Source organism: Asterias amurensis, chromosome 12 (assembly GCF_032118995.1).
Source record: "Asterias amurensis chromosome 12, ASM3211899v1".
In the NCBI taxonomy this organism is placed as follows: Eukaryota; Metazoa; Echinodermata; class Asteroidea; order Forcipulatida; family Asteriidae; genus Asterias; species Asterias amurensis.
Window position 1 is genome coordinate 14,144,836 of NC_092659.1, and position 20,501 is coordinate 14,165,336.

Here is a 20,501-nt window from a genome sequence, read left to right on the forward strand (position 1 = left end):
ACACGCGACCAGTGTGTTTAAACTTAAATCAGTCGTGCCATTACTCTTTTATCAATTTATTATCTTCCATTCTAACTAAGTTTTATAGAAAGCTCTGTCATTAGCTTGCAATGATACAAATTACCATCATTTTCAGTCTTACTTGCTTTTTCATGTCTTCTTGTATTCATTTTTACTTTAAATATCGCTGTTGTCATAGATAGTGGCCTGTATCATAATAACGTCTGTTGACTTGAACAAGTTTATTAAAATGGAAAGTGAACTTCGCCACACACTGCATAAGGTCCAGACGTTGTTTATGTGTTTTGTTGATTATCCCGTGTCCGGGGCCAGTCTGCATCTCAACAAACATTGATTACATAACACCGCATCCCGTTCGCTACTGTGATGCGCTAACTCGATTCTTCTAAGGAGAATGCAGTTTCATTGTGCTGCTGATAATAGCAAAGCCTTAGTATTCTAACGGACTATCAGATGATGATGCTTGTGCCATGGAGCATGGAGGAAGAAAATAGATTCCTCCAACTTGCGCAAATAGAGATCGACCGTTCTACTTGTCCAGCAGCAATGCCATGGCTATGTGCCAATAATTGGCATTCAGATGTTGACTTCGTTCGGGCAAGGTGGGTATTTTCAGAGTTTCTTCTTAATAGACTGTGTCTACAAATCGCTAGATATGTTGTGTTTCACTAGCCAAAACTGAACACCTTTGGCACTTTCGTTGTGAATTTTATGTCAAGGGCTCTTGCATCGCATTTCTGCTCAAATAGCTGATAGCAGCACAACATTTAGTCATTTGGCTTTGTACTTGGATTTAATGGTGCAGTGCAGCGTGGCGTCACAGCCGTAAGGCGTTAGGTGCAAGAAGAAAGAAAATTAACAAAATGGGGGTCGAAAAGCACAAGAAGTTGATAAAATCCAACAAAACCAGGGTGCAGGTGTAGTCGTGGGCGAAACCACAATGATTGAGTGTGAAAAGCCAATATAAAAAAACAATTTATTTTATTTGTAAAAAAATTAATAACTTATATTTTATAACTTTATGTAAAGTAGTGTCACTTTCAATAGTCAGACTGGACGACTGAACAACTAAAATATGGTCTGAATTTGCACTATTTGAGGGGCTATGTTAATGGGTCAATTTATTGGATGGTAGTGTTAAGCTTTGTACGCTTAAAATAGAAAACAAATACTAAGATTTACAACAAAAATCCTTGTAGTTACATAACTTTCAAATTGAGGTCTGTTTGACAGTAGAATGAACTTATGCACACAGGCTTTTTAATGTAATATTTTAATGTAAACACTCAGTTTACAGTTTTGAATGTTAAATAGTCAAGTTTATTCTGTCAAGACTGTTAAAATTTTTTGAATTTTGGTAAGGTTTAGAGATCCCTTAAAAAAAAAACAATGTTTAAAGGGTCAAAATACAATGTCCAAAGATTCACATCAAACTCACACCATTTGATAATAATGATCGTAGAAAGCCTTCCTTGAAATAGTACCCGAAAATGATTTTCGTCTAATTCAGTGAGACCAAAAATATTTAAGCATGTGAAGCGCATTTTACTAATTTCTCAAAACCTGCAGCACAAAGTAATATTTCAAGGTAAGCTTTCCACTTTCATTATCATCAAAAAGTACCCAAATCCTAAGACTTTAAAGATGCTATGTCAGATTTTTGGCTCTGACCCAAAAAATTGTATTTAAAATTCAATAGGTATTTTGGTTGGGGTCGAGAAAGTTACAAGCTTTCATTTGAGCCATTGCTTGAAAAAGTCCGCAAATTATTAGTAGCAGTGAAATAAAGTTTAACTTTCTTTTCGTTAGAGCGGGTGATACTCTTTGAAGTACCATTCACTATAATCTTTGGGGCCAAAAATCTGACATAGCATCTTTAATTTAAATGTTTTGTGATTTATTTATTTTGATTTCTTTCTTTTTTCTGGACAGCTAATTTGACCTCCACTTTCTGATGATTTTTCCGTGGTATTCCAAGCAACCTGAAGCAAAATGTTTGGTCGCCTGCTCCGATTAAGACTACTAACCTTTTCACTCGTCTTTTTCATCGCAACATCCCTCACCTACCTCTTGCTGTCGACAACAGAGGACTTATTTGAAAGCAGAGGTACTCCAAGAAAGCGGTATTCCCTAGAGCAGAGCGCTAACTCACACAATCAAACATTTCAAGATTCGGCAAGCAACCTTGTCTACTTGGAGAAGAAATTGAACAGCGAGTCTGGCTTAGGAGTCAAACCAATTATCCCACCCAAATCAAAGTTGGATACCCCAAAATGCAACACCACAGTCTCTATCCTGATACCGGGCCTTTACGCCTTCAAGGCGTGGAGGGAGTATCTGCCATTCTGGCAGGAGTTCATGCGCAGCTCTGCGACGGTACTGAATTCCAAAGGAGTGCGGACGCTGCATCTTCAGTGTCCACTGCAACAGTGTGATGTCAACATCCGTGTCACCATGAACGAGACATTCCTACAGAGCAGCGATGCCATCATTCTCAATATGTTTCCCAACATTCTGAAAGATCAGCTCTTGGATCTCCTCTCCCATTTAAGGTGTGTTGAACTGTGATAGCCTCATAGGATGTGAAGTTGTTTAAAGTACCCGCTGCTAAAATATAGGATTCAAACTTTAGCTTCTAAGCAATCACGGTGGTAAGACACTATCATGAAAGGTTGTAGGTTCACACCCCTTCACAAGTAATATGCCTGTGGATTTTTTTATCACAGGACTCGGAATTGATCTAGAATGGAAGGTCCCGGGTTCAAATCCTTCCTGAGTTTATTGCCTCAGGGAAGCACAGAGTATTAAGTACCTTACACACATCGGTGTATGGGTAAAACTAAACAGTATGCGACAGCCTAATTGCCGGAGGAAATATAATAATAACAAAATGTTTCTACCCTCCAGACATTTTCTGCAAGGAAATCATGCAAGGCCAATTTAATACTTGTGGTACTTGTCTGTTCAAACATATTGAAATGGCTTGAAGTGGTATAGCTCACCTCTAGCTGTAAGAAGAATTTTTCCTCTACGCTGTACACAAACACATGACGGCCAGTTTCTGGGGTGGAACATTTGCAGAGCTCCATCATTTAAATTCACTTCTAAAGAAGCTACAAGGACGGTACATGGACAAGGATACTCTTCATCATGTTGTCAGAGCTTTAGTACTCTCTCGTATTGACTATGGCAATCTCATTTTATTTGGTGTCATGTGAATTGGACAGAGTTCAAAGATTACAAAATTGTGCAGCTTGTTTAATATATTCCACACCCTTGAAAGAACATATTACCCCGTCACTAAGGGAACTTCAATTAGAGAACGAATCCATCTTGAAATTTCTCTTCTTGGTGTTAAATGCTTGAACAAAACTACACCTCGTTATATTTCTACTTTACTGTCCCGTTACACTCGGTCTCCTCCATGATTTCTTCGGTCCACACTTGACATCACTCGCTTGAATGTTCCTCGAGCAAATAAAGTTTTAGGTCAAGAAGCTTTCAGTGTAGCTGGGCCCATGATTTGGAACAATCTCCCTACTGCATTAGGGAATCAGTTACTCTATCTGCATTTCGTAAAGTCCTAAAGACTAACCTTTTCCCATGTGATTTTTTTCTAGTGCGCTATGATCTTGATGGAATAGCACCGTATACATTTTAATTGTTATGTTTCTAACCAGATTAACAATCTATGGCCGCATACTTTTTTCAGCAGTGGGTTTTGGATGTCAGATATTTATATAAATCCTGTCAAACATCTACTTTTTAATTCATTTATAAATGTCAAAAGTAAATAATAATTAAAAGGTAGATGTTTGAGCCTCTTGAGTTTTCAGAGAAATAATAGAGTTATGAACTTGTCACTCCGACAAAAAGAGACCGACACAAACTTCCAGGATTTTCAGGTTTTTTTAATTGCGCAATTGCACTACTGTTAATTAAAGACACTGGACACTATTAGTACCTGGTGTATCTCAACATATGCATAAAATAACAAACTTGTGAAAATTTGAGCTCAATTGGTCGTTGAAGTTGCGAGATAATAATGAAAAAAAAAACACCCTTGTCACATGAAGTTGTGTGCTTTCAGATGCTTGATTTTGAGACCTCAAATTCTAAATCTGAGGTCTCAAAATCAAATTCATGGAAAATTACTTCTCTTTTGAAAACTACGTCACTTCAGAGGGAGCTGTTTCTCACAATGTTTCATACTATCAACCTCTCCCCATTACTCGTAATCAAGAAAGGTTTTATGATAATAATTTATTTGAATAGTTACCAATAGTGTCCACTGCCTTTAAGCGGTAAGCATAATTGAATTTTGTTTAGCTACTTTTTGTGCTTCATCAGATTTCAAGACCTAAAAATCTAATTCTAGGCCTCAAAATCAAATTCGTGGAAAATTACTTCTCTCTCGAAAACTACGTTACCTCAGAGGGAGCCGTTTCTCACAATGTTTAATATTATTAACAGCTCTCCAATACTCGTTACCAAGTAAGGTGTTATGCTAATAATTATTTTGAGTAGTTACCAATAGTGTCCACTGCCTTTAATCAATACTATGGTTTGATTCTGATTTTTTATTATATTTTAAGTTTGTGTATGTGCAAGTCTGGCTTCAAGGAGTAAACATGTAAGATTACAATAGATCCATGCCTGGTGTTTCACGGAGGCAACTAAGGCGATTGTCGCCATGCCCCTGGTCATTGCCTTGGTGCCCTTGAAATGATCCAGTAGAATTTGAAAATGTGCTCTTTAGGGTGTCCTTTAAGGAAAAATGCCTCGGTGCCTTTTCCCTTTCAAAACGAAGCATGCAGTCACTCTGCTGGGTTTTTTTTTCTTTCTTTACAGGAATGTTTTGCATTCTAAACTGCACTGGTTTTTCTACGCCGTGGAAAGCCCGCAGATGATGACCTATTGGGATTCCAACATAAGCAAGATATTGTACCACCACTCTATCCTTTACCACTCCTCTGCAGACATCCGCCTTCCCTATGGTGAATACATACCCGGGGAGCCTACACAAGTCGGGGCACAAGACTGGACTGTTAACAAAACATCCGTCATCGCATGGATGGCGAGTAACTGTAAGAATACTTTCTGGCCACGGAACGAGTTTGTCAAGGAGCTTCAGAAACACATCCCAATCGACATCTATGGTGGTTGTGGAACGCTAACATGCCTCCCAGCTCTATCTGAGAAATGTACAAAGCTCATGGCAAGTTATAAGTTCTATCTTTCCCTTGAGAACACTGAATGTGACGAGTATATAACGGAGAAGGTCTGGAATAATGGCCTCCGCCAAGGTGTGGTTCCGGTTGTTTATGGCGGCCGGAAGGAAGCCTACGAACGCTTGTTACCTCCCAAGTCGTTCATCCACATCAGCGATTTTGACTCCACTGCAAATCTAGCATCTTACCTCAAACTTCTCGACAAAAACAAAAGCATGTATAATTTATACCATGCATGGAGGCAGCACGGAAGGGTAAAAACTGTATACCCACCGTTGGATTCAAGTATTTTTTGTGAGGTTGTGCCTTTTGTATTGAAGCCTCCACCAGCGTTTAAAGTGGTGAAAGAAAGCGAGTATTTCAGAGGTTGCAAGAACCTGAAGGGGACGTTTGCGGAGGAAGGTTCCTTTAAAACATTTTCAACATGGAAATAGAGCTATTTTGAACAACCTGCAAACTTGTCACCCACTGGTCTGTTCTGGATTAAACTGGTTTAATCCTAATTGAACCGGTTTAATCCTGATTGAACCGGTTTAATCCTGATTGAACCCACACAAAACTGGATCTACCCTTACCAAAAATGTGCAATTCATTTCAAGCGGATATGCAGTTGGAAAGAATTGGATTGAGTTGGTGTGAGTTGGTTTAAATAAAAATATTAAAAAACTTAAATTCCAATTGGAATCAAATCTTATAGACAACTCCGTCCATTTAGAAATCCAATTGGACTCGGTTTTCTTGATTCAATTGAATTGGAATGGGAGACTTTTCAACGCCAGGTGGCAGCAGACTTACCGGGTAAATTTTCATTGTTTTTGAGTTCTAAACATGCGCATAATTCTGAGAACAATGGATTTACTCGGTAAGTCTGCTGCCACCTAGCATCACAGAAAGTCTCCCATACTAATTGAAAAATTCACCTCCATCATAGTTCCACTTGTAAATTTTATTTCCCAGCGAAAAAAAAACTGGAAACAAAATTCCTCATATTATTCCAATGTGTGCCAGCTGGATTAAAAATAAGTTTGTTGCACTTTTATGTAAATCCCTCAAGTGGGGTGGAATATTATCTTTATAATACATAATTTTGTTTACTGTCAGCCCAATGGGTGAAAACTAATTTTATGGGCGGGGGGGGGGGGGGGGGGGTCCATGATTGGTATCAATCTGTTAGACTATGGAGCTGTCCGACCAATGGGTAAAAACAAATTATTGACGGGATTAATGGGTGATCGGACCAATGAACTTCAGATTATTGAACCTCTGAACAAAAAATCTAAAATTGTCGGACCAGTGGGCTGTCGGACCAATCAACTGTCGAGAAATATTGAGGTCCCGAAATGTCCATGCGTACAAGAAGCAAACCTTACAATCAAGCTTGCTTACAATGTTCTTCTGGACCTATACCACAAATAGGAGGGGCTTTTCTTTTGTGGAACAATACTGATTAAAAAGGGTGTGCATAATATTGGTACAAATCAGTCTGGTATTAATTGGAGTAAAAATATACATTGTAAATGTTCACAGAATGATTAGCACTCAACTGACATGGTGTAAAGATGGTCATGGTGAAGTAATTTTGCATGAAACGCAATCTGGGTTGTATGTAGAACAACTTTGGTGGGCTATAAATCAAATGTTTTTGAAGTAAACCAAGGGTGAGCGATCAACAAAATTACTCATTTTTAATTATTTGGCCATATATGTGCAAGCTTCAGGCATGGTGCCAAGTTTAAAACTGTTCATATTATGGGGGAAATAAGTCGAATAGCATTTTGACTGTGTTCATTCTCCGTTACTTTTGATCATTAGCTGTGTCTCAGATCAAACCACAGTGGACAATATTTTTGATTCATTCTAAGGGAATCTGTGCTGGGGCAGGACAATGTGTTTTGCTCAGAGTGCAAAAATTGTGAGTCCTGGGCGAGTCCGCCCAGCACCACCCACTGTGGCTACAGCACTGAACACAGTAGTTTTTGAGAAATGAGTAAAACAAATAGCTGTGATCTTGCAAGTCCAAGACGTTATGTTTGAAAACAGTAGATTCGTAACGAATCTACAGTTGAGTGTATAAACTAGAGTAAAAGTTCAATTCGAAAATTTAACCTTCTTTCTAAAAATAACATGATGTGAAAAACTCGGCTGAAAACATGTTATTATTTCAATGTCCAAAAACATGTTCAGTTAAAAACAATTAACTTTAGTAAATAATATAATTTTCACTAAAAAACATTGTACTCAATAATGTTGCAAGAATATGCTTAAATATTTTGCAAAATAGTTATAAATGAGCCAAAGTGTCATTTGTCAAAGTACAAAGATTGGGGGAAATAGTTTTTAAGTCAGAGAATAGTGTAGATTCGTGAATACAATGTACTCGCCTTCGGCTCGTACATTCTATTCACGAATCTACACTTTCCTGTCCATTCTCCTTAACGTATTTCCATCAATTCGATGGCCTTGTCTAAATGCAACCCAAAATAAATCGCAGCACGAGGATCGATCATGTCATTTAAACTTTATCAGTGTTTGATTCTTGAAAATTCAGCAATCCGAATTAAAGGCAGTGGACACTATTGGTAATTGTCAAAGACTAGCCTTCACAGTTGGTGTATCTCAACATATGCATAAAATAACAAACCTGTGAAAATTTGAGCTCAATCGGTCATCGAACTTGCGAGATAATAATGAAAGAAAGAAACACCCTTGTCACACGAAGTTGTGTATGTTTAGATGGTTGATTTCGAGACCTCAAGTTCTAAATCTGAGGTCTCGAAATCAAATTCATGGAAAATTTCTTCTTTCTCGAAAACTATGGCACTTCAGAGGGTGCCATTTCTCACAAGGTTTTATACCATCAACCTCTCCCCATTACTCGTTACCAAGAATGGTTTTATGCTAATATTTTTTTTAGCAGTTACCAATAGTGTCCACTGCCTTTAAGATATAAAAAACTAAGTTGAAATGTCGAACTTGTTATAATAAATATTATCTGATAAAGAAGAAGGGAAATGACAATTCATTTTTGTGAAATACTCATTTTTCAATTGATGGCAGTAGAGTGTGAGAGGGGAAAAATTACAAGAATTCTATATGTCGTGTTAAGTTAATGTAAATTGCCATTGCATTCGATACCGTCCAGTTTTACCATAGTATTATTTAAACTAGTAAAAATCAGTTTCTCAAATATACATTAAATATGTGGTGGAGTTATGTTTGTTAATATACATGTACATTGTTTGAATAAAATTGTTTGAATAAAATATTGATAATTATACTCAAAAGCAACTTTTCAAATATTGATTGTTCTCCAACTTTACAAAGTGACAAATAAAAATAAAAATCTCCCTTTAATTTAGATAATAATCTGGTTTTTATGGGTGAAACCTAAAGACAATGCAAAGTCCACAAATTATTCACAGAGAGTTTCTTAGACCCCAACAGCAACAGTGGGTCTACAATATTGAGTATTTTGCATTTGCATTCAGGCACTCTTGACTATTTCTCAAAATGATTCTGAAGTTGGCACTTTTGTCCGAAACAGATTTTCTGAAGAAGAAAAAACTGATTAAACTTTTTGAAATCAGGAAATAATGCAATTTAGACAATAAGAGCTCCTGAAATCAAGGGGAAAAAACTGACAATAGACTGTACAAGTCTCGCGCTCACCGGAGCGAGAAAACACCACGACAAAGAACTTATTTTTTTATGAAATCAAATCTTTAAATTATTCTTTATGGCGAATCTGAACAACAAAAAAACATTACAGATTGTTTTAAATTAGTTTTAGCTTTTAAAACAAATATACAACTAATAGGGTTTTAGTTTATTCATAAACAAAAGTAAAACTCCGGGACTAGGATGTTTATTTGATCGCACGATTGTCGCGAGGGCGTTCGGTTAGTGCGTGATGCAGTTTTCAAGGGGGAAACCAACGCCTAAGCGACAAATGAAAAGGCTTTCCACCCCGCACGACCAAAACAAGCTTCTGCGTAAGTTTCGTGATCGGAGATGGGCACAAATTCTTAATTTGTTTCAAGCAACTTGACCTGAGGTCAAATTTAAATATCTGTTTTTCTCCGCTAATATGTTGAATTTATTTTTACTTTTATATTATGTTGTTAATTAGTATTACATTTTCAACAACATATGTCATTTTTATGGTCGTAAGGTACGTTAAACTAAAATAATGGCCGAAACAAAATCTCCCCAACGTAAAACCCCATAAGGTTGGGACCACAATGGTCCCGGAAGTTCAATTTCTTGCGAGACTTGCACAGTATATAGGGTGTGTGGTTTCGGGAGTCATGACACTAACTTTTGTCTGTAATGTCGAAGTGCATGGTCAGAGTTTAAAATATCAGATAAAGTTATAGAAGGTGAAGGTAACTAGTATTTTGTCTGCAGTTATTATGGTAATATAATTTGTATAAACAATATATGCAAAAGAAATTATGACCAACATTAAAATTTCTGTACCATCAAGATAGTGCCTTTATTTTATATTTCATTGCCATACCTTTCCAGTTGTTTCCATGTTGGCATAATAAATTGGTATTCTACTTTCGGCAAAATAATGACAAATAGTTTTTGAAACGGCAAAATCATCTTTATTTCGACATCCTTGTTTTCTATCATGTATTTAAACTTTTAAAAATATCCCATCAACTGAAACCATCATCAAATTCTCAATCGCCTTGGCTTGAAACCTCAAAAAGAAGCTGGGGATTATTTTTTAAGTTCAACGCCCAGTTTTTTACGGTTTCTTAAAATGTTGATATGCTGGTGCATGACCTAATGGATGGTGCCAAAGAGTTCCAGAGACGAGGGGCTGCTGCAGCAAAGGATCTATCCCCCATGATCTGTTCGTTCTAAACTCTACCAGTTTCATTTTTGTTGATGATCGGAGGCTGACTCTTCCAAGAACAGAATGTTGGATATAAAGCTTACCGGTATATTATGTTGATCCACCAACAAGACTACCTACTACTTTGAGTCCAGTATCCAAATTCACACTCGTCCAATGTGGCTTCGTTCTGAAACGGTTCTATCCTTCGGAAGGATGTGCACAGAGCGAATGATTGACTGGTCTACGAACCATCTCATTGGCTTCAGAGTTTGCTCATTGCCATGGCAACCCTGGAGGAAGTTTTTCTCCCGAGAGCATTACAGATGAATCTCCCCACCTCTATGACCTTTGTAAGGTCAACGCCCTGCCAAATGTACAAAAGAAGTGTATTACTATCACTACAAAAGGGGAGTTTGTAAGGGGGGGTCACCGGCTAGGTAATCCTTAAAACTGCAACAAACCATGTTGATACTGGCAACTCGCAACCTTTGGTAGGCATTTCCTTGAGTTTTTCCGCCATTCGAGTATCAACCACAGTGTCATCATTGTACACAATCTCATATTATAATAAATACAATTATAGAGCGCAGAAACTATCCAACATTAAGTATTTAATTTCTACTGCGCTATAAACAAGACCTCTTGATATGCTTTCATAGACAGTAAATAATAATTAGAATAACACCATTTGGGAACACACCGGAACCAAGAGGGCAAACCACGATCAGACCAAACCAAATCCCCCAGCGTTGAGGCAAAGAAAGTCCAACAAAAACGGACAATGACAGTTGATGTCTTACTCTTCTGATCCCCTCGTACAATACTTTACAACATAACACAACATAACACAACAATTCTCAATAACACAACATAACACAACAATTCAAATTTATAAGGCGCTATTCCATCATAGCGCACTAGAAAGAATAGATTCCCTATTGGCAGTTGGGAGATTCTTTCAAATAATGGGCCCAGCAACACTGAAAGCCTTCCGACCTAGAACTTTGTTTGCTCGGGGAACATTCAAGCCAGTGATGTCAAGTGTGGACCGAAGAAATCGTGGATGAGTGTGATGTGACAGTAAAGTGGTAATATAATGAGGTGATCTGAACAAACAAACAAACAGACCAATACCCCAACACCCCAACAAACAAGCACCCCAACACCCCAACAAACAAGCACCCCAACAAACAAACACCCCAGCACCCAACAAACAAACACCCAAATTCCTATCAAACAAACAAACAAACAAACAAGCACCCCAACACCCCAACAAACACCCCAACAAACAAAAAACCCAAATCCTATCAAACAAACAAACAAACACCCCAACTCCCCAACAAACAAACACCCAAAATCCCGAAGAATAAAAGAAAAAACTTACTGTTTTAATTCCGAGTCCGTTCAGCATGTACACAACATCCTCAGTAGCTACGTTACCAGATGCTCCTTTAGCGTATGGACACCCACCGAGGCCGGCTACCGATGAATCAATCACACTCACACCAGCCTAGTAGTAGGGGTTAATGATCAGCGTACATTTCAGTATCATGTGACACACACATGGCAGAAGTAAAGGTCCACATGAGTGGGAGGTTTGCTAAAACTGTTTGGTTTGAGGTATCATCATGTGTGTATACTTGCCAGGTAGAGTTTGTTCCTTAGAGAACTGTCTTTCTATACACCAATCTGTGCGCAAGTGTTGAGCACTGCGCGCCATTTGCAGCGGTGTCTTTAGTGCCTAGGTTATGCAAAAAAAGACACCGCAGTTGTTAATTTTTTGTCAATAGAGGGCGCTACCAATTCTGTTTCATCGGATTGGTCTATATTCTACTACCGCAGAGTAGATTTACCAGATTTTTCGGGAGACTTCTCAGTTCTGAAAAGAACTGTCCTACTTTTTAACTACTACCCGGGCGGAAGGTATAGAAGACTGGCTTGGACTACTACTTTAGCTAAACGGACTATTATTAACTGCACTATCGCGGAGTCAGTTCCAAAATTGGTCTCAACGTTTCGACTAGCTTGCCCTAGTCATCGTCAGGAGACTGGGGCAAGTCAGTCAGTCTTGAGAAGAGGAGTATGAAATAAATGTTGAATAAGCCATTTGCAAGTTAGGTTTGAATAATGTCTGGTACAATGACCTGCAATGACAGTTGCTTCAACACGTGATTCGGGCAAGCTTTTGTATAGCAACCTCCAGGATGAGCAAACCCTGGTACACCTACAGTCATAAACATCCATTCAGAATTGTGTATGGGTGTTCACCGTCTCTTTCGTACCCACTCATGTGGCGTAGCAACTGTCTCGATAGTCTGAGGAATTAAAATGTAAGCAGTGCATCATAACTAAGCGAGTCATTGTACCAGACATTAATCAAATCTAACTCGCAAGTGGCTTAATAATGAAACTGAATGCATTCATGCATCTCACCTGCAAAGCAGCGTATATATTTGCTAGGGCCTGCCCATAGGTATCGTGGCAATGCACGGCTATGCATTTGACCGGTATCTCCATGGTGACGACCTCGAGAAGTTTCTTCATCTCCCCGGGGGTACCCACCCCTATCGTGTCTCCCAGAGATACCTCATAGCATCCCATGTCATACAGCTTCTTCGCCAGCTGTAGATTTGATAGGATCAAAGATCAACATCATTCATTCATTCATTTATCTCCATATCGCAGAAAGACGGAAATACAGAATCGCATGCAGGAAATAGACAATTTATAATAACTAAACTAACAAAGGAGGCATACAAAATGGCCATAAAATAAACAAGAATTTAAAGATGAAGTGACACTGGGGCAAATCCCGAAAAGCAGAGCTTGAGGTGGGATGCCTTACAGGACAGATGAACAGACAAACAAGCGGACAACAAAAGTACAAAGACAAGCAAACATAAATAATAATCGAAAATATACAGAGTAGTGGATGCTGAGCTCAACTGGGCCCAATTTCACACAGCCTGTAAGTACCCAAAACTTGCCAAGCACCAAAAAACTTTGTTAAGCACAGAACAGTATTAAAATACACAAACAAACAAACAGGTACCAGCCACATGTACATTAGGTTTGCATTTACTATTGTGGCTGGTGCCTCACTCAATTTTTCGCTTAGCAACAAAAATTTGCCATGTGGTATTTTCTGCTTAACAGCTTTATGAAATTGAGCCCTGATGTCTATGTCTGCTGTGTACACCCTCTATGTCGATATGGACCCAGAGCCGCGAAGAGGTCTTTAACGGTCGTTTAAAACCGGCAGGGTCCTTGTGGTGTGATGATAAAGGACCAAGCCAAAACCCATGGCGACAACCCTGCGAAATTTTAAACAGCCATTCAAAACCGAGTCACAACTCTTTTTTTTTCCAATTCATAAATGACCTTTTAGTTGAAAAGCGTAACATAATAAATAAAAAAAGAAGGGGTGTATTGTGTAGCCTATACGTGGCTTTAGTGTTTATTATTATGTTTTGTAATTTTAATGTTTTTAGACTCGCAAACCGAGTGAATTTCACTCTATATTGTGAACATGTGTGTGACAATAAAACAGATTATATACTTGTACCTCATGAATAGAATCCTCTAGTCTGATTTGTTAAAAATGGAGTCATGGAAATAGCTATGCCCCCTTTTTCTACTAAGATGCATCACAGTGCCTCTGCCCAGGGCATAGTCAATAGACTATACCCGCTCTGAAAATAGCGCAACTATGATATGTATAATGTATGACTAGCGTTCCGTGTCACGGCGTGACCTTTCTTCGCAGACGACCTTTCACCATATTTCTTCGCAGACGACCTTTCACCATATAGTCAGAGTGTTGTTGATAGAAGAATCTTTATTTGGTATATAAAAGAAATATTGACTGCTTATAATAGAAAAACAGTTCAAACTATAGGCCCTCTGTGATTTCAGAACCATGCCTATTGCCTGAAGCGAACTCATAGCAGTCAGTAGTTCCATACTATTGACTATTGACCATTTACCTGAGCTACAGCTGTTGGTTGCACCTTCCCTTCATATGGACATCCCAGCACGCATGAAACGTACGCCCTGACAGAAAGACCCGCCTCCCTAGCCGCATCAACAACAGCTCGGAATCTTTCTATACTCTCAGATATAGAGCAATTGATATTTTTCCTGATAAAACAAACCAAGAATTAAAAACAGAGGCAAGGGCAAGTTAATGTTAAGTTGAATGTTTCTTTATGATGGTCGTATTTCGGCTTGGTCACCTTGGGCATTTGTATAGCGCCACTACGTCAAGAACGCAGCGCATTAGATAGGGTACAGAGAATGTTTGATACACTTCTTAAATGTTCAAAGAGAGTCGGATTTCCTGATTGAGGTGGAGAGTGCATTCCAGGTGTGGGGAGCAAAATGAGATAATGTGCGACTTGAAGCTGACTTAACAAGTTAGATTGAGTTAGGTTCCATGAGGCGAGTAGTGTCGGATGCTGAGCAATTGTAATCCAGAGGGACCTCTCCCTGGTCGAGGGCATCCCTGGACATTTCTTTTTAAGTAGGGGGCCTATGTATAGTTCCAGATCTGGTATATTTCTCTTGTATACACGACTTCCGGAGGTACGTTGTTGAAGAAGACCAGGGTTCAACATAGGATTCGAACTGCCTCTAGCTGCCGGGCAACCTTGGTAGTCTAGTTAGTAAGACACTGCTCTAGAATTGCAAGGGTCGTGGGTTTGAATCCCACCCAAGTAACATGCCTGTGATATTTTTTCACAGGACTCGGGGAAAGTACTGAGTATACAGTGCTAACACACATCGGTGTATGGGTAAACAACCAAAATTAATATTTTTAAGTATAGTTCCAGATCTGGGCCCAATTTCATAGAGCTGCTAAGCACAAAAATTTGCTTAGCATGAAATTTCTTCCTTGGTAAAAACAGGATTACCAACCGAATTTCCATTTTGTTGCATTTCCTAGTTACTGGTATTCAGCTCTTGTAAGCTTATCATGAAAATCACATAGAAATTTTTTGTGCTTAGCAGCTCTATGAAATTGGACCCCGGTATATTTCTCTTGTATACACGGCTTCCGGAGGTACGTTGTTGAAGAAGACCAGGGTTCAACATAGGATTCGAACTGCCTCTAGCTACCGGGCAATCGCGGTAGTCTAGTTGGTAAGACACTGCTCTAGAACTGCAAGGGTCGTGGGTTCGAATCTCACCCGAGTAATATGCCTGTGATACTTTTTCACAGGACTCATCGGTGTATGGGTAAAAACCAAAATTACAAACAGGGTTCTTTGAATGATCTATGACTCACCTGCTAAAAGTTTCTGAGGCAGCACCAAATATTGCTACTTCTTTGGCCCCTACAGCAAGGGCCGACTGTAGGCCCCTGACGTTGGGTGTCAGAACCGGATAGTTGACCCCGTCCTGACGATTAATGGCCTCCATGACTTCTTTATGATCTCCCATCTGGAGAAAGTTTTCAAGAAAGATCATGAAATACATTTACAAACGTCAGGCCACTAACTATTTTAAAGGGAAGGTACACTATTGGTAATTACTCAAAACAAATATTAACTTAAAAACTGACTTGGTAACGAGCATAGCAGAGCTGTTGATAGTATAAAACATTGTGGGAAACGACTCCCTCTGAAGTAATGTAGTTTTTGAGAAAGAGGTAATTTCTCACTAAAATAATAAAGACTTCTAGCTAGAAGTCTTTTATTGCTATCTGAAAGCACACAAATTCGTCCAACAAGAGTGTTTTTTCTTTCATCATTTTCTCGCAACTTCGATGACCAATTCAGCCCAATTTTTCACAGGCATGTTATTTTATGCTTACGATGGGATACACCAAGTGAGAACACTGGTCTTTGACAATTACCAATTGGTAATTACTCAAAATAACTGTTAGCATAAAAACTTACTTGGTAACAAGCAATGTAGAGCTGTCGATAGTACAAAAACATTGTGAGAAACGACTCCGTCTGAAGTCACGTAGTTTTTCGAGAAAGAAGTAATTTTCCACTAAAATATTTGAACCCGATTTCGAGACCTCAGAATTAAATTCGATCCCAAATAGACACAAATAGACCAAGTCCAACTTTGGAGCCTGAGGTTCCGTAAGTATCCGTTAATATAAGCACCCTTGTATTTTGACAGCACATAACCCTTTAAACCCCAACTTCACCCTTTTTCTTTTTACCTGTGGTGCCCATTTTATCCTTACCTGTGGTACCCATTTAGGGGACACAAAGCTGGTTGCCTCTATAACCTTTAGCCCGGTACCCGCTAACCTATTTATCAGCTCCACTTTGGTATCTGTGCTGACCATTTCCTGCAGGGATTTTAAGAAATGTAAAAACTATTAAAAGATGTAAAAAACTATTAAAGGCAGTGGACACTATTGGTAAATACTCAAAATATTTATTAGCATAAAACCTTTCTTACTGACGAGTAATGGGGAGAGGTTGATGGTAGAAAACATTGTGAGAAACGGCTCCCTCTGACACGTCTGAAGTGCCATAGTTTTCGAGAAAGAGGTAATTTTCCACGAATTTGATTTCCAGACCTCAGATTTAGAACTTGAGGTCTCGAAATCAACCATCTAAATGCACACAACTATGTGTGACATGGGTGTTTTTTTCTTTCATTATTATCTCGCAACTTTGACGACCGATTGAGCTCAAATTTTCACAGGTTTGTTATTTTATGCATATGTTAAGATCCACCAACTTTGAAGGCTAGTCTTTGACAATTACCAACAGTGTCCACTGCCTTTCAAGTCTAATTGAATAAGGGAATAAAGGGGTAGCAATGAGTTCTTCCATGGTCGTTTAAAGCCAGCAGGGTTGGCGGCCGTATGATAAAGTTTGAAGGACGAAGCAATGGTTAAGTGTCTTGCTTAAGGACACAAGTGTCACCCACGGCTGTGGATATAAAGTGGATACCTTATTGGCGAAACACAGGGGGCTACTCAGTAGGCATGTCATTAGTTTACCTTCTCATTTTGTAATCCATCGCGCGGTCCAACCTCAACAATCTTCACAAAGGTAGGTAGAGCATTCGTCTGATGGAAAAGAAAAGAAAGGAATAGTATCACTGTCTGACTCAACAAAGCAAGAATACTCACCATGCTCATCATGCTTAAAGGCATTGGACACTATTGGTAATTACTAAAAATAATTGTTAGCATAGAAACATACTTGGTAACGAGCAATGGAGAGCTGTTGTTAGCATTACTATTGCGAGAAACGCCAGACGCGTGTCCATATGTTTGTACACAAAGCACAGACTGGGGAACTATTCTTCGTAGTTCCCAGACGCGTGTCCATATGTTTGTACACGAAGCGTGGATTGGTTATCTTTTCTTTTCAGGACAAACGTGGGCAGATAGTTCTACACGTTTGTCCTGGGAAAAAAATACGCGCAGGGTCGGGGGACAATCGGCATATCGGCATTAGCGGTAAAAGAGCGGTAGCTGAGAAAATTCACACTCAAAATTCACTTGATTTTTACTCAAAACCTGTGATACCTATTTGAACAATTCCAAGTGTAGGGCTATCTGAAACTTCTGAAGCATTAAATCGGTAAGTTTCATGATGCAGATGGTGCTTTTCAAGGAAGCGAAAGATTTTGATATCAGTGGTGCTGGAGCCAAGGATACAGAGTGGATTGGACCGATTTATGGGGCTAGGGTCCATGGGTTTTATACACCCTTGGTGGCAAATGGCACCCTCGGCTTCACCTCGGGCGCCATTTCCCCCCTTGAGTGTACAAAACGCCATGGAACCCGTCACAGTGTGCAACAATTGTATAATGTAGAAGTTTGAGATCGATCGACTGTCTTGGTCATGACACGAGAGAATAGTGAAAAAAAACGATTACAAATTTTGCATTGCATCGATGCTTATGAGTCAACTCGGTCCCAAGTCAACTCGGTCCCAAGTCAACTCGGTCCCAAGTCAACTCGGTCCCAAGTCAACTCGGTCCGTATGGTTGACGGGAAGTTCTTGTTGGGCTAATAAATTTCAACTGAAAAACAACGAGTTCAAATGTTTCTTTGCTTTCAACCAGAGTACTGTTTTTTGTATGGCTCTCAACAATTAACATCAATTGACAAACAGTAACAATTTAATCCTCTTTGAGGTGTTTATTTTATCAACAAATTTTATAAATAATTAATACAAAAAAGTATGATTTCTGAGAATTAAAACATGAGAAAATTGATGTTTGGTTAAAAATAATAATAACAAACATAACTTTCCAGTTAACTTACACGTAATAAAAATCAAAACACATAGGCCTACCAATATAACATAATAAATCATATTTATATTATTAACTTACACTTACAAAAATTACATGCACGAAAGACGAAGTAGTACCAATAAAATTTTGGTCAAAGGACCGAGTTGACTTGGGATCGAGTTGACCTGGGACCGAGATGACTTGGGACCGAGTTGACCTGGGACCCAGTTGACTTGGGACCGAGTTGACTTGGGACCGAGTTGACTTGGGACCGAGTTGACCTGGGACCGAGATGACTTGGGACCGAGTTGACCTGGGACCGAGTTGACTGGGACCGAGTTGACTTGGGACCGAGTTGACCGGTACCCGCATACTACTAACATTTTAACAATTTTTTTTAATGTGCTATTCGTTTTAATTAACTAACGTTCCTTTTTAAACAGTTTAGATCCTAAATAAAAGTTCTCTGGATAGAAATTTTGTTTGCAAGTAAGTGTGAAAACCAACTTACATTTATCTGTGCACAGTTTCTATTCACAACGCGGCAAGGATTGAGTTGCAAAAGTCTCCGATTGGTGCGAATACTTGACAACTTTGTTATGGATGCCGCCATGTTGGATTCTGTTTTTGTTATAGCGCCACCATTTTTTTAGAAGAGGAAAAAATAATGTCCTTGTCCGATCATGGTCACGCGCACGCGCTTCTTTCAACCAATAGTTTGACCCGGCCGCGTGTGGTCCCCTTCCCAACCCAAAAATGCAATCACTTTAGATTATTGGGGTCGAACAAAGACTAACTTTTAACTTCCAATTTTACCATGAAACAGTTAATATTCATTAGAAACTGCACATGTACGGTTTGGCCGTAAACAAAACAGGATACAACATTGTTTCCATTTTTTGTTTCACTTTAAAAAAAAGTTAAGACATGGAGCTAGTTGCCGCCCGCCTCCCTTGTAATATTGTTTTGTTTTCGGAAACTCAAAGATTATATAAGTTCTATGTATTGTTTTTTTCCCATCTGACTTTGCCCCCGTCAAAAGTGCTAACATTAGTTCTCCGAACATATAACTTGCCGCATGGTTTGATAATAATAAACATGAAGAATAAAGTAACAAACAGGCCTATGACTCAAATGAACCAAAATATTTTTAGATGAAAATCTCCAACATCAAGTTTTCAATGGCTTCTGCTGGCTTTTTATTCAAAACAACTTTGTATTTAGCATGAATGATAATCCTTAAAGGAACACGTTGCCTTGGATCGGTCGAGTTGGTCTTTGAAAAGCGTTTGTAACCGTTTTTTATAAAATGCATATGGGTAGAAAGATGTTGTAAAAGTAGAATACAATGATCCACACAAACATGCCTCGAAATTGCGTGGTTTTCCTTTAACCTTGTCGACTAACACGTCGGCCATTATGGGGGTCAAAATTTTGACTCCCATAAATGGCCGACCATGTTAGTTCGCACAGTAGAAGGAAAACCACGCAATTTCGAGGCAAACTTGTGTGGATCATTGTATTCTACTTTTAAAACATCTTTCCAACCATATGCATTTTATAAAAAAACGGTTACAAACGCGTTTGTTTTGACCAACTCGTCCGATCCAAGGCAACGTGTTCCTTTAACCAGCTTAATTGGCCAGGTGGGTTTGGGGGCGTTACGTTTTTGTTACTTTAATATCGCCCACTTTCTATTAAAAACTTTTTCTTTTCTGACTGGCCCCGAATCTAATTAAAACATAGGCTAGTTGTTGAGCGTTGAAGTTGGAAACTGTAATAATTATTAAGCATGAGTCTTCCAAAATCCAGAGAGTGATATAATAGTGCCCCTTTTTAGCGCCTAAAAAAAAATATATTCTCAAGAAATATGCTTCTTTACGTTGATTTGTATGCACACTAGTGATAGGTAGGCCTACATAGTCTATCTACATGTATATTGTTTGAATTTATGATAATATTTTGACAAAATTATCACAATTTATGACTTTATTATTAACTTTTTTGTGCAAACAGAAGTTTCCAAAAGCTCAAAAAAGTTAAGATTTAAAAATACACGAGAGGGCGCCAGAGCTTGAGCGCGCGTGAGCCTAAACTTTTCAACTAGATTGAGTCTTTCATTAAAGTATAAAATAGTATGTTGTTGATAATATAATATAAAAGTTCTCAAAAGTGGT

The 20,501-nt window shown here is 38.7% G+C and overlaps 2 protein-coding genes across 2 annotated transcripts; one reads left to right on the top strand and one right to left on the bottom strand.

Annotated features, from left to right (window-relative positions):
- The first annotated feature begins 361 nt into the window (after positions 1 to 361).
- LOC139945099 (alpha-(1,3)-fucosyltransferase 7-like) lies at positions 362 to 6,382 on the top strand. Its single transcript, XM_071942365.1, has 3 exons — positions 362 to 623; positions 1,954 to 2,573; positions 4,873 to 6,382. Exons 2-3 carry the CDS (start codon positions 2,014 to 2,016, stop codon positions 5,684 to 5,686), a joined length of 1,374 nt encoding a protein of 457 aa, XP_071798466.1. The 5' UTR covers positions 362 to 623; positions 1,954 to 2,013; the 3' UTR covers positions 5,687 to 6,382.
- A 3,340-nt stretch (positions 6,383 to 9,722) lies between these two features.
- Positions 9,723 to 18,960, bottom strand: LOC139945100 (hydroxymethylglutaryl-CoA lyase, mitochondrial-like). Its single transcript, XM_071942366.1, has 8 exons — positions 18,836 to 18,960; positions 17,075 to 17,143; positions 16,304 to 16,411; positions 15,389 to 15,543; positions 14,088 to 14,241; positions 12,535 to 12,723; positions 11,486 to 11,611; positions 9,723 to 10,465 (listed from the first exon to the last, which is right to left on the bottom strand). Exons 1-8 carry the CDS (start codon positions 18,935 to 18,937, stop codon positions 10,364 to 10,366), a joined length of 1,005 nt encoding a protein of 334 aa, XP_071798467.1. The 5' UTR covers positions 18,938 to 18,960; the 3' UTR covers positions 9,723 to 10,363.
- Positions 18,961 to 20,501: the final 1,541 nt, after the last annotated feature.